Source organism: Triticum aestivum, chromosome 1D, assembly GCF_018294505.1.
Source record: "Triticum aestivum cultivar Chinese Spring chromosome 1D, IWGSC CS RefSeq v2.1, whole genome shotgun sequence".
Lineage (NCBI taxonomy): Eukaryota > Viridiplantae > Streptophyta > Magnoliopsida > Poales > Poaceae > Triticum > Triticum aestivum.
The window spans coordinates 497,194,806-497,209,744 of record NC_057796.1 but is presented as its reverse complement, the minus strand read 5'-3'; the positions used below and the strand labels follow the sequence as shown (position 1 = coordinate 497,209,744).

General features: G+C 51.1%; 2 protein-coding genes across 2 annotated transcripts in view; one reads left to right on the top strand and one right to left on the bottom strand.

The window, feature by feature from the left end:
- LOC123161717 (tRNA ligase 1-like) overlaps positions 1–7,576 on the bottom strand; it is a 38,074-nt gene extending 30,498 nt beyond the window's left edge. The window contains exon 1 of the mRNA XM_044579526.1: positions 7,368–7,576. Within this exon, the coding sequence (XP_044435461.1) occupies positions 7,368–7,576 (209 nt within the window). The remainder of the gene's footprint in view (positions 1–7,367) is intronic.
- A 1,609-nt stretch (positions 7,577–9,185) lies between these two features.
- LOC123183431 (leucine-rich repeat receptor-like serine/threonine-protein kinase BAM3) lies at positions 9,186–14,185 on the top strand. The gene is made up of 2 exons (XM_044596242.1): positions 9,186–12,147; positions 13,254–14,185. Exons 1-2 carry the CDS (start codon positions 9,420–9,422, stop codon positions 13,724–13,726), a joined length of 3,201 nt encoding a protein of 1,066 aa, XP_044452177.1. The 5' UTR covers positions 9,186–9,419; the 3' UTR covers positions 13,727–14,185.
- The last annotated feature ends 754 nt before the right edge of the window (positions 14,186–14,939 follow it).

The following is a 14,939-nucleotide window of genomic DNA, read 5'->3' as shown; positions in this document are numbered from 1 at the left end:
GACCTCTATTTCTTGTAAAGTGGTTGTGGCAGCAACCCGGGAATAATTACTGTGGATACTACGTTTGCGAGTCCATCCGCTACCATACCTGTGAGCGGGGCTACACTGAAGAACAATATGAAGTGCGTAAGCAATAATATTCACAATTTTATTTTATTACCATCATTTGTGTTGAGTTTCATTTATTCATATATATATGTATTGACCCCCTTCTTCAAATTAGATTTTTCGGAAGCGGGATCAACTCCTAGCAGAAGATCGTATGCGAGGAATTCAAGAGGAATTGGCGGCATTCTTCCTTGACCACGTGATCGCTGAAAACGGAGAATACTATGTGGACCCTGTGTTCCTACAATATAATTAGGAGATTGTATTGTAAGAGATAATTATTGTATATATGTAGCCGGTAGTGTCGGATAGATATACGAGAACTTGTTGTTCGACCAATATCTCGGAGAAGGAGAGGTGGTCGATATCACTTCTCTCTGTATGCATATGTTCATGACAATCTCTGTTTACTTCATTTGATTACTAGCTAGCGTGTCTACTCCTCTCCATACGTATATAGTACGTAGCGTCGACCAAGCACGGAGTTAAGAGAGGACACTTCTCTCTATTAATTAGCTAGCTAACACAATATATGAAACACCTAAATTAACCCCCCAAAACCCCTAAACCACCCCCTTTCAAAAAAAACAAAAACCTCAGCTCCTGCCAGGTGCTGACGCGTGGATGCCTATTGGTCCCGGTTGGTGGCACCAACCGGGACCAAAGGCCCTCCTGCCTGGGCTCCCCGCACCGGCCACATGGACGGCCTTTAGTCCCGGTTCATGTAAGAACCGGGACTAAAGGGCTAGGGCATTAGTAACGACCCTTTAGTCCCGGTTCCAGAACCGGGACTAAAGGCCCTTATGAACCGGGGTAAAAGCCCCTTTTCCTACTAGTGGTAGGTTGTATTTCATTTGAAATGCCTAAAAGGGCTTATATTTAGGAACGGAGGAAGTACGTGCGAAGCAGGGGCAGCGTAAAGGTGCAATGGGGAAGGCAGATCGGAGGAGGAGGAGCATATGAGGTGTTGTGCCCATGGATAAGAAGTTGAGATGAGGGTCCAACTCTATCTCTAGCCGATCCTCTAAAAACGGAGTAAAAAATATCATTTTACTCCTCTAACCGCTACCTAGCAGAAGTCCTAAAATCGTTAGGCACGTAATTTTTTTACTCCTAGGCCCGGGGACGCCCAAAAATACTCGGCCTCCCGGCAGCTCTAATAAAAGTTGCGGCCAAACTCATCGTCATCTGAGGAGGAAGAAGATGATGATGACTTCAAAATTTTCATTGGCATGATTTTCAACGATGATATTCAGCGGCCGAGGAGAGGATCACAGTTTGGCCACCGCATACAACTCAACCATGATAGAGCGGAGGGCCATGCCAAGATTATGAGAGATTATTTGGACCCTAATCCGGCCAATCTGAAGAAGTATTTTTTGCCACTTCTTTCGAATGCACACAAGTCTCTTTCTCACCATTGCAAAATCCGTGGAGAAGCATGACAATTGGTTCAAGCTTAGAAGGAATGCATGCAGAGATATAACTGTGAGCCCTATGATGAAGTGTATTGTGATTGCTCGTGTTCTGGCATATGGGTGTTCAGGAGATGCAATTGACGACTATGTCTGCATTGGACAAGGTACAATCTTGGAGGCCATTTGAAGGTTCACAAAAGCGATGATTGATATCGTTGGGCCGAAGTACTTGAGGCACCCAACAAGGAGGACACCGAGAGGCTTATGGCAGCGAATGAAGAAAGAGGATGGCCAGGGATGCTAGAATCAGTTGACTACATGCACTGGACCTGGAAGAACTGTCCTGCAAGGTAGAAAGGTCAGTACAAAGGCCACTGCAACGATCATTCTTGAGGCTGTTACATCGGAGGATCTATGGATCTGACATTCATTCTTTAGATTGTCTGGCTCTCACAATTACCTGAATGTGTTGTCGAGATCACCACTGTTTGCTAGGCTTGTTCCCGGAGATGCTCCTCCTTGCACTATATTGTCAATGGTTGTGAGTACACGATGGGTTACTACCTTGCGAATGACATCTATCGTTCGTGGGCCACATTTCCAACACGTCAATAGTCAACTAGGAAGGATGTTTTTCGACAACGGGTGGATTTTATTTGCCCCAAAAATGAGCACACATCCATCCTTTGCATAACTAAGATGCACACAACGAACACCAACTCACACACACGCGAAAACACGCCGACAATAGCAAAGTCATATAAGACCAAAGCTATGCGTAGGAGAGGAAAGACTAGGAAGGATGTGGAGAGACCTTCCGCTGTGCTTCAGAAGCGCTTTGTAAATTTTCGTGGCCTTGTCGCGTATTGGAACTCCAAGGATCTATGGCAAATCATGACTTGTATTGAAAATCATGACTTGTTGCATCATCATGCGTAACATGATCATTGAAGATGAGAGAGACATGTCTGAGAACTTTCGATGCATCACCAATGGAAATCCTGTTGAGCCAGAGCACGATGTAAATAGGATCCAGAGATTCCTCGAAGCGCATCGCAAGATCCAGAGATACCCCACTCCAAGATGATCTTGTCGAGCATTAGTCGTGGCATCTCCATAGCACTTCATAGTTGTGCTTTTATCATTCTATTTAGTTGATCTGAACCTTGTGGTGTGTTTGAATTTGAATAATTTTGTTTTTAAAATATGAATTTGTATTATTCGTGAATTGTGTGAACCTTCACAATTATCTTTGGTTTTTATATGTGTGCTAATATGTAGTTGCAATGTAACTAGAATTGAAATAATTTGACAAAAAACAAAACTTTACTCCCCCAAGGTTAGGGTATCGGCTAGAAATGACCAAAACTTAGAGGAGTAAAAAATACTCCACTTAGGTTTATTCAGCCGTTTACTTCTCTAAAATTTAGGGGACCGGCTAGAGATGTCCTTAGAGCATCTCTAACCAATCCTCTAAAAATCTTTAAAAGAGGAACAAGCAGCTAAGTGCGCTTAAGAGCAACTCTAGCTCATCCCCTAAAATTTGGACGAGTAAATGGCCAAGTATGCTTTAGAAGAGCGCATTTGCTCTTCCAAAAAAATGGTGTTTCTAACCGAACCGTAGCACTTAACCGAGCAAAGTCAAAGTTCGTTGCAAATCCGAAATACTTTATATTCGAAAGGTTCACTCAATGAAATTCGGTGTAAACTTGAAATATTTTACATAAAAGTACTAAAACGAAATTCGAAACCTAGTCGTCATACGACTCTTCAGCGAGTCTCTTCCAATCCCTTATGGACAACCCTCTGATCATTAGGTCGGGGCCTCTGTCGTTGTTGTCACCGTCGTCTTCGTCTTCGCCTCATTCGTCGCTCAAGAGGTCGATGGGTACATATAAAAGTTTTCTACATGCCTATAAATATTATTTTTTTTGATTTTTAGGGCCCCGCTCTATGTATAGCTTGGAATTGTGTACCGCTGGCCCGCAGCTATAGTACTAGGAGGAGCTAGAATCGTCAGCTGGTGAGCAGTCGGGCCAGGAGCAAAGCGTGGTGCTGCATGCATGCGGCTGTTTTAGTTGGTCGACTTGTCGCTCTACTTGCCAAAACTGACAAAACTATAGCTTCATACTGTATGTAAAAGAACAAGCTTTACTATTTGGATCTCACTGGAAGTTATTTTACTATTTGCTTTCCTGTAGGATCACACTGCAGTTTTGATGGCATGCATGTGTATGTATGTTGAGAACATATCACGTGGATTGAGAGTCTTTGTTTCACCGGTACCCTGATGCAAAAATTCTCATTTCGCAAGTGGTATACCATGCCACTTCCCTTGCATCCTGCCCGCTACCCTGCAACTGACCGCTACCCTGCACAACATCAACAACTTTGAGCGGCGTTCTTTGATCTGGGGGATCATGGTGGGTGTCAATAGGCGTTCTATCCCTGTCCAAAGGACTGATGCTTTTGTGAATGTCGATGGTGCTTTTGTGAAGGAAAATGGTACGGCTGGGGCTGGGATGATCTTGCAGGATCATGAAGGTGGTGTCATCTTCACCGCGACACGGGCGCTATTTAATTGTGGCGACCCCTTAGAAGCTGAGATGGCAGCCATGGAGGAAGGATTGCGGCTTTCTCTACAATGGACGAACCTGCCGCTGATTGTGGAAACGGATTGTGCCGAGCTGCTGAAGTTGGTTCAATCCAAAGACGGTGATCGATCGAGGTATGCATATCAGGTTAATGAGATCAGACGAATTCTGGCTCAAGAAAGGAACATTAGTCTAGCTAAGATTAGTAGGCACGCGAATGTGGCGAGTCACACCCTTGCTTGTATGGGTCGATCGCAACAGCGCACAACATGTTGGCTCCGAAACTCCCCTATGGAGATAGCTAGCATTGTTGATTCTGAATGTAATCATCATAGCTGATTAATGAAAAGTTCTTTTCCCGCAAAACAGCAACAAAGGATTGATGCTGGGATTTCTGTGTCAAATTGCAAGTTCGTTCTAAGGTTGATGATTTCGAATGGGTACTTGTGTCAATCTATGGGACTGCTCAACCAGAACTCAGCCCCGCCTTTTTAGCAGAACTTGTTCGCATTTGTTCTTCGGAAACTCTCCCTATGTTGGTAGGGGGGAGATTTCAATATCATTAGACACCAAGAAGAGAAGAACAATGATAATTCTGATGGTAGTGTTGGGGAACGTAGCAATAATTTAAAATTTTCCTACGTGTCACCAAGATCAATCTAGGAGATGCTAGCAACGAGAGAGAGGGAGTGCATCTTCATACCCTTGAAGATCGCTAAGCGGAAGCGTTACAAGAACGCGGTTGATGGAGTCGTACTCGCAGCGATTCAAATCGCGGAAGATCCGATCTAGCGCCGAACGGACGGCGCCTCCGCGTTCAACACACGTACAGCCCGGGGACGTCTCCTCCTTCTTGATCCAGCAAGGGGAGAGGAGAAGTTGAGGGAGAACTCCAGCAGCAAGACGGCGTGGTGGCAATGGAGCTCGTGGTTCTTCGGCAGAGCTTCGCTAAGCACTACGGAGGAGGAGGAGGAGGAGGTGTATGAGGAGGGAGGGCTGCGCCAGGGAAGAGGTGCGGCTGCCCTCCCACCCCTCCACTATATATAGGGGCAAGGGGAGAGGGGGAGGCGCCCTAGGGTTTCCCCTAGGGGCGGCGGCCAAGCAGATTGGATCTCCCTAGGGAAAATCCTAGGGAGACTTGCCCCCAAGCCAAGCAGGTGGAGGCTTGCCTCCCAAGCCAGGTGGAGGCGCCCCACCTCCCAAGTAACGTGGGAAAGGGTGGGGGGGCGCACCACCCCTTAGTGGGCTGGTTTGCCCATTCCCCTTTGGCCCATGAGGCCCTCCAACACTTGCCGGGACTCCCGAAACACCTTTTGGTCATGCTGGCCATAGCCTGGTACCCCCGGAACACTTCCGGACTCCAATACCCTTCGTCCAATATATCGATCTTCACCGCCGGACCATTCCGGAGCTCCTCGTCATGTCCGGGATCTCATCCGGGACTCCGAACAACCTTCGGTAACCATGTACTATTTCCCATAACAACTCTAGCGTCACCGAACCTTAAGTGTGTAGACCCTACGGGTTCGGGAACCATGCAGACATGACCGAGACACCTCTCGGGCCAATAACCAATAGCGGGATCTAGATACCCATATTGGCTCCCACATGTTCCATGATGATCTCATCGGATGAACCACGATGTCGGGGATTCAATCAATCCCGTATACAATTCCCTTTGTCTATCGGCATGTTGCTTGCCCGAGATTCGATCGTCGGTATCCCAATACCTCGTTTAATCTTGTTACCGGCAAGTCTCTTTACTCGTTCCGTAACGCATGATCCCGTGGCTAACTCCTTAGTCACATTGAGCTCATTATGATGATGCATTACCGAGTGGGCCCAGAGATACCTCTCCGTCATACGGAGTGACAAATCCCAGTCTCGATTCGTGCCAACCCAACAGACACTTTCGGAGATACCTGTAGTGCACCTTTATAGCCACCCAGTTACGTTGTGACGTTTGGTACACCTAAAGCATTCCTACGGTATCCGGGAGTTGCACAATCTCATGGTCTAAGGAAACGATACTTGACATTAGAAAAGCTCTTAGCAAACGAACTACACGATCTTGTGCTATGTTTAGGATTGGGTCTTGTCCATCACATCATTCTCCTAATGATGTGATCCTGTTATCAATGACATCCAATGTCCATGGTCAAGAAACCATAACCATCTATTGATCAACGAGCTAGTCAACTAGAGGCTTACTAGGGACATGTTGTGGTCTATGTATTCACACATGTATTACGGTTTCCAGTTAATACAATTATAGCATGAACAACAGACAATTATCATGAACAAGGAAATACAATAATAACCATTTTATTATTGGCTCTAGGGCATATTTCCAACAGTCTCCCACTTGCACTAGAGTCAATAATCTAGTTCACATCACCATGTGATTAACACTCAAAGTTCACATCGCCATGTGACTAATACCCAAGAGTTTACTAGAGTCAATAATCTAGTCCACATCACCATGTGATTAACACTCAATGAGTTTTAGGGTTTGATCATGTTATGCTTACGAGAGAGGTTTTAGTCAACGGGTCTACAACATTCAGATCCGTGTGTGCTTTACAAATCTCTATGTCATCTTGTAGTTGTAGCTACCACGCGCCACTTGGAACTATTCCAAATAACTGCTCTACTATACGAATCCGGTTTACTACTCAGAGTCATCCGGATTAGTGTCAAAGTTTGCATCGACGTAACCCCTTACGACGAACTCTTTTACCACCTCCATAATCGAGAAAATTCCTTAGTCCACTAGATACTAAGGATAAGTTCGACGCTGTCATGTGATCCATTCCTGGATCACTCTTGTACCCCTTGACTAACTCATGGCAAGGCACACTTCAGGTGCGGTACACAGCATAGCATACTGCAGAGCCTACGTCTAAAGCATAGGGGACGACCTTCGTCCTTTCTCTCTCTTCTGCCGTGGTCAGGTCTTGAGTCTTGTTGTTTTTCCAGAATCGCTTCATTGCCGGGTTCAAGATTCTGGCTTACGATAATCCGCACTTGTTGTTTTTCCAAGTTCATAAACCATGACGTCATCTTCCGTAAAACCAGGAATTTCATCATGACATCACAACGGATCTTTGCTTATATCTGTCTATCCCGAAAATCAAGGCGTCCCTTACTCAAAAAGTTACTGCCCCTTCTTGATTTTCGCGCCTGCCTCTTCTCCTCCTTACTTTCATTTTAAATATGCCCGAGGGGGTTCTTTTCTCACTTTTACCTTTCTATCTCCTCGCGTCTTCTTCCTTGCGCCGCTCTGCGAACAGAGCTCAGCTGCTGCGTGACCTCGAGTGCCCCGGCGACGTTAACTGCTTCATCGACCCTGCGCGCACCGCTGTCGACACCATCCAAGACCACTTCAAAGCTTTTGCTGCGTCCAGGTATGTTGAAACACATCTCCAGATCCACATTTACCCTGCTGTAGTTCATCGGAGTTCTTCGCGGTTCATTGGTTCTTCGCTGCTACTGTTGTTTAGATCCAGTTTCCAATGACTTCCTTGTAGGAATAGAGCGGTGCTAGCCTCAATTCCATTTTTGCATCTAAGAGCCGCATATCCCTTTTAGAATCCGTAAGTAGGACGACCACTGCTTCCAGGGCTTCACCTTAGGTTTAGCAATTATTTTGTTTTATAGACCATTTTGTAGGTCCGTAATTGTAGGTGTCTCAGCGGAAACCTGTTTGTTCAACACTTAGCTGAAAAACAGAAGTCCTTAGTGTAGAATAAGGTGCCTTCATATCATGTCGTCTCATGATTGTGTCATGTGACCCGCCTGACTTAGAAGTCGTCTTTTCATCACACCGGCTTATTTGTCGAGCGGCTTATCTGTGACCTATAGACGTGTCTTGTTTAACCATAGCCATTGTATTGCCTTGCCTCATCACATAGATCACTAGGCAAGTCGTTTGTTCGTAAATGACCCGCCATTTATACTTCTGCAGTTCTTCGGTTTGCTTAGGCGACTCATTATGGCAAAAACCACAACCTGCAACTGGGTGCAATCCCAAGTTTCCCAACTTATGCTAGATGATCTCATGGGTCAAGGTCTACTACCAACCCAACAAGAAATTAGCTGGCGAGCACATGGTTTAGAAGACTCCCCTCAACCCGGCTCGAAAGAAGTCATTGTGTTTACTGATCATCTTCATAGGGGCTTCTCTCCACTCGGGTCAAAGTTCTTCCGAGACATCCTGAATTTGGCAACCTTCACCATGCTTGTCAGTTGGACTAAATGAGTGGCATTATCTCAAGAGTATGAACACATCCACTTGGGCGATGAAGCAATCTCAGTTTGGTCGAACAACATGTGTAGTGTAACAAGAGGGCATAGAAAGGTGATGGCTTCCCTCACCATGCTTGTCAGTTGGACTGAATGAGAGAAATGTGTGAATCTTGCAATGGTGGAGCTACGGACAGTATGTTGGGCGGGCCAGAATCGGCTAAGCTAGAGGGGAGCATGGAATTTTTACCTCTTGGGCCAAATTTACCCTCACACCTAGTGTTTTCGTCATGACTTTGGGCGTCTGTGCACAGCTCGGCCACTGTTCACGTATATATGATATGAAGAGTATTCCTTAAATGAAGATTGAATAGGGAAAATGAAGTATGTTTTAGAAAATTTACAGGCATTCCCTAGAAAAGATGTAAGATCTGGTGGGAGCAACGGATCACATGTCCCACGTTTGTTAGCTTTTGCTCCATAAAGCAGGGCCAAATTTTTGGGGCGCTGGATTTTTCACCCAAAAGGATTATGTTGATGATTGTAATCGGGCGCCAAAGCAGATGTTTTCAACAATGTTTATAAAATAAACATCATTATAAAAAAAGTAACTAGTGAACCCTCTTAAAAAGTAGTCCTATCTTTTGTAGTACTAACAAAAAAGATCGTTGGTGATTTTTGAGCTACTAACTAATTCTGGTAGCACGAAATCCAGTGGTGGTGCTGACCAAGACTGAGCTGAAACATTCCCAGAGGCAGAGCACTCGATGGCTTTCGGTTGCTTTTGCTTTCGCCTCCAAAAGAAGAGAAAGCAACGTTGCACTGCATGAAACCCTACCCCATGCATGATCAAAGCCCCAAAGCCCAAACCCCATCGCCATTTGCCGCCATTCCCACACCCACAGGGAAAGCAAAAGCATCCATCCATCCATCCATGGAGGCCTGAGCTGCTAGAGTTAGCCACCCAGTCGTCTTCATCATTACGCACACACACCTCCCGCTCCCTCCCAAGAGCAGAGCAGAGCAACCATCATTCCATCCATCCATCCATCGCATGGCGGCATCCGTCCTCCCACTGCTGGCACTAGTGCTTGTCTTGCTCTGCCGCCTCGATCACCTCGCCGTCGCCACGGCCTCCAGCCCCGACCCCGACTCCGACTCCCACTGGAGGCAGCGGCAGGCGGCCGCCCTGGTGGCCATCAAGGGCTCCTTCACCTCCTCGCCGCCGGCGCTGCACGCCTCCTGGACGCTCGCCAACCACGCCGGCCTGTGCCGCTCCTGGCCGGCCGTCGCCTGCGACGCCCGCGGCGGCACCGTCGTCTCGCTCGACCTCTCCGCGCACAACCTCTCCGGCGCGCTCTCCCCGGCCGTCGCCAACCTCACCGGCCTCCGCTTCCTCTCCCTCTCCAACAACGCGCTCGCCGGCGACCTGCCCCCCGCCCTCGCCGCGCTCAGGGACCTCCGCCACCTCAACCTCTCCAACAACCAGTTCAACGGCACCCTGCAGCGCCTCGACCTCTCCGCGATGGCCGCGCTCCAGGTGCTCGACCTCTACGACAACGACCTCGCCGGCCCGCTCCCGGACGCCGGTAAGCTGCCGGTCAAAACGCTCGTCCACCTCGACCTCGGCGGCAACTTCTTCTCCGGCACCATCCCGCGAAGCTTCGGCTCCTTGGAGGCCGTCCAGTTCCTCTCTGTAGCCGGCAACAGCCTCACCGGCGCCATCCCTCCGGAGCTCGGAAACCTCACCGCCCTCCGCCAGCTCTTCCTCGGCTACTTCAACCAGTTCGACGGCGGCATACCCGCCGAGCTCGGCAGGCTTGCCAGCCTCGTCCACCTCGACCTCGCCAGCTGCGGCCTGCAGGGCGGCATCCCGCCGGCGCTCGGCGCGCTCACCAGGCTCGACACGCTCTACCTCCAGACCAACCAGCTCAACGGCACCATCCCGCCGGAGCTCGGCAACCTCACCGCCCTCCGCTTCCTCGACGTCTCCAACAACGCGCTCACGGGCGAGGTCCCGCCGCAGCTCGCCGCGCTCCGGGAGCTCAGGCTCGTCAACATGTTCATCAACCGCTTCCGCGGCGGCGTCCCGGAGTTCCTCGGCGATCTGGAGCATCTCCAGGTGCTCAAGCTGTGGCAGAACAACTTCACGGGCTCCATCCCGGCGACGCTCGGCCGCGCGGCGCCGCTCCAGGAGGTGGACTTGTCGACGAACAGGCTGACCGGCGAGGTGCCGCGGTGGCTGTGCGCGCGCGGCCAGCTCCAGATCCTCATCCTCCTCAACAACTTCCTCTTCGGCCCGGTGCCGGAGGGGCTCGGCGACTGCCCGACGCTCACGCGGGTGCGCATCAGCAACAACTACCTCACCGGCGAGCTCCCTCGCGGATTCCTCTACCTGCCGGCGCTCACCACCGTCGAGCTGCAGAGCAACTACCTCACCGGCCATCTTCCAGAGGACGACAGCATCCCGGCGGAGGAAAGGAAGATGCTGTCGCTGCTGAACCTGTCCAGCAACAGGTTCAACGGCTCGCTGCCGTCGTCCGTCGGCAGCTTCTCGTCGCTGCAGACGCTTCTCCTCAGCGGCAACCAGCTCGCCGGCGGGATCCCGCCGGAGGTCGGTCGGCTGAAGCGGCTGCTGAAGCTGGACCTGAGCGGCAACAACCTCACCGGCGAGGTCCCCGGTGAGATCGGCGAGTGCACGTCGCTGACGTTCCTGGACCTGAGCGTGAACCAGCTGACGGGCGCGATCCCGGGGGCGCGGCTGGCGGAGATCAAGGTGCTCAACTACCTGAACGTGTCGTGGAACAAGCTGGACGGCGGCGTCCCGGCGGAGATGGGCGGGATGAAGAGCCTGACCGCCGCCGACTTCTCCCACAACGACCTGTCCGGCGTGGTGCCGCAGAGCGGGCAGTTCGCCTACTTCAACGCGACGTCGTTCGCCGGCAACCCGCGGCTGTGCGGGACGACGATCGCGTCGTCCAACCCGTGCAACCTGACGTCCATGTCCGGGCCGCGCCTCTGGCCGGACGGCGGCGGCAAGCAGCCCGCGTCTACGACGTCGTCGGTGGGGCGGCTGAAGCTGGCGGCGGCGCTGGGGCTGCTGGCTTGCTCGGTGGCGTTCGCGGCGGCGGCGGTGGCGACGACGCGGTCGGCGATGCAGAGGCGGCGGCGGCAGCGGGGCAGCGGCGGGTGGCGGATGACGGCGTTCCAGCAGAAGGTGTCGTTCGGGTGGTCGGACGTGGTGCAGTGCGTGAAGGAGAACCACGTGGTGGGGCGCGGCGGGGCCGGCACGGTGTACCGCGGCACGATGCCCGGCGGCGAGTCCGTGGCCGTCAAGCGCATCACGGCGACGGGGGGCGGGGGAGGGGACGACGGCGGGTTCTCGGCGGAGGTGCGGACGCTGGGCAGGATCCGGCACCGGCACATCGTGCGGCTGCTGGCCATCTGCTCGTCGGGGGACGGGAAGAGCAACCTTCTGGTGTACGAGTACATGGCTCAGGGGAGCCTGGGGGACGTGCTGCATGGGGAAGGCGGCGAGGGAAATGTGATGGCGTGGGCGACGCGGCTGCGGGTGGCGACGGAGGCGGCGATGGGGCTGTGCTACCTGCACCACGACTGCTCGCCGGCGATCCTGCACCGGGACGTCAAGTCCAACAACATCCTGCTTGATCAAGGCATGGAGGCCCACGTGGCGGACTTCGGGCTGGCCAAGTACCTCCGGCATGGCGCCGCGTCCGAGTGCATGTCCGCCATCGCCGGATCCTACGGCTACATCGCGCCAGGTACGTACGTTCCACTGCTACTACTTACTGTTTGCTCATTGTCGGTGCATGCATCTTGAACGTTGCTCACGTCTCGATGAGTTTTTGCATGCATGGTGAGCATCAAATTTCCTTGTGTTTTTGTGGGGGGGAATGCATTTGGTTTGTACGTACGGTACGTCGGTACGGGTCGTGTCCGTCCATGGCTGCTGCTGCGTCCAATGTATGTTGGTCGAGTCCGTTGGGCATGGCTGTGGCATGCATGGATGGATGGTGAATGGCGATCGATTCGATGTTGGAGAGAGAGCGAGTGATGAAAGGAAGAAAGAGACAAGGAAAGAAAGATCTGATGATGACTAGACGTACCCCTTGCTGCCTCAAACGAAGCGCTCCTGCATCACAATGTCCCACATGCTTGCCAGTAGAATACTCTAGACTTATATTTAGCTCACTGCTGCTTGCATGCCTAAAAGGAAGGGATTAGCAAGTCCCTCTTTGTCTTTGACCACACTAATCATGAGTTCAACAATCACGTGCATTGCTTTACAAAGTTTATATCGTGGCTAGTGTATCCATGCATGGTCGGCCAACGCATCCATGCATGCTGATCGATCCTCATCTGACATGCATATCTTTCTCTCTAGCTAGAGTAGCTACTAGGAAATTACCAGCGAGCATCCATCATCCGCCCGCCCGGGTCTAGCTGCGTTACTCTTTTACTGCCATGCGTATATATACTTTAGACTTTAGTTAGGCTTTAGCTAGGACTACGTGCTAGTAGTAGTAGCACTTTTGCTTTGCTTTGCTTTGCTTTGTGTACACAGACTGATCGATCCTAGTAACACTAGTAAAGTACGTGGCATGACCGCCCAGCCGGCCCTCGCTTGCTTTCCTTTACATCAAATCCACGACCAAGCTTTTGTTCAATTGCTTTCGACGATCGATCGAATCCTAGAGAGATCGACTACTCCTTCACCTCTCTAGCTAACCTAGTAGTACTACCTACGTAGCTCTCCATCATCTTGTTTTGTCCTTCCTCCGTGATCTTCCTTTGTCAATACCAATACACTCTATGTATGTACACTGACACTGACACTGACAATGTAACGCATGGCATGGCATTGCAGAGTACGCGTACACGCTCAAGGTGGACGAGAAGAGCGACGTGTACAGCTTCGGCGTGGTCTTGCTGGAGCTCATCACGGGGCACCGCCCGGTGGGCCCGCACCTGGGAGAGGACGGCAGCCTGGACCTGGTGCAGTGGGTGCGCGCCCGGGTGGACGCCGTCGGCCATGGTGGCGGAGTGGAGGCGGTTCTGGACCCGCGGCTGGGCGGCGACGTGCCGGCGTGGGAGGCGGCGCAGGCGCTGTTCGTGGGGATGCTGTGCGTGCAGGAGCAGAGCGTGGAGCGCCCCACCATGCGCGAGGTCGTCCACATGCTCCAGCAGGCCAAGCTGCCGCCTCCGTCTCTTGTGCTCGACCCTCGAGGCCGCGCCATGCCTATGCCTCCTGCTGCTGCTGCTGCTCGTGTCCACGTCGTCCACGACGACGAGGAGGCTGCTGCCGGAGGAGGATCGGACAGTGAATGTGAAGGCCGATGAATGGATGAATGGATGATCGCACGAGCTGTGATGGGGACGGGACGTCACCTCGCCGGTCGGCCTGGACCAGGACCAGCTCCGGCTCCGGCTCCGGCCATATGTATTCATGCATGCATGCATGCACCTGTACCGTACGATGAGGATGCATGCATGCCTACGTGTCGGGCCGGTGTCGCCGGGTCCTCGTTGCATGGCCCTGTTGGCCTCTACCGGCGGGCGACAGCCATGCAAGTTAAGCTCGCCTGTGTCGGCACATGCATGGCTGTTGCCGGCCGGCTGTGCATGGTCTGACCGTCTATAGATCCATAGGAAATGCAATCAAGGCATGCTTGTACTACGCCTTACCTGCGCAACACGTACAGGGTAGGGTGGCTCACTGAGCTAGTGAGAGATTGTCTCCTGCATGTATATGTAAGATAGTATTAATATTGTCTCGTGCGACGCCTGCTGCTAGCTACACTGCTCGAGTGCCTCCATCGATGGACCGTTCGTTCGTTCGTCATTGGATGTATCATGTACTCCCTTCGTCTGAAAATGAAAAAGCTTGTCCTCCGAATGGATATGTATCTAGCACCAAGTTAGTGCTAGGTACATCCATTTTAGGGACAAGTTTTTTTGGACGAAGGGAGTAATGTAGTGTCATGATGTTGCAAATTAAACTAGTACTCTCTTCCTTCCATAATATAAAAATGGTTTTTTAAACTATATTAGCTTCAAAAATGTTTTTATATTATCGGTCAGAGGGTAGAGGGTGTAGAAACAAATCTTACGACCACTTGTATCACGTACGTATATACGTAGAAAAGGGCAACCAAGATGCGCATATCGCACCGTTTGAAATAAGCAGATCATTGGCCTTCTGGCTGATTGCTCAGCGAATGCTTTTGTTCGAATAAAGCTTTCATAATTTCCTGCAAAAGAAAAGAAATAAGCAGATAGTTATCTAGAAAACAATGAACAACTCAAAAAATAATCACATATCGGACCAGAGCGAGGAGGATTGAAAGGAGATGTTGGATCGATGTGAAGGAGACGGGACATCACCTTGGCCCATAGCCGGCCATATGCATGCATTGCATGCCTACGTGTCGTGTCGGCGGTCGCCCTCCTTGCATTGTTGCATATTCCTTGCTCTCGCTCGCGAGTCACGACAGCCATGAAATTATTTGGCTCAGCTACGATATGTCGATATGCATGGATGCTGGAGTTGCCG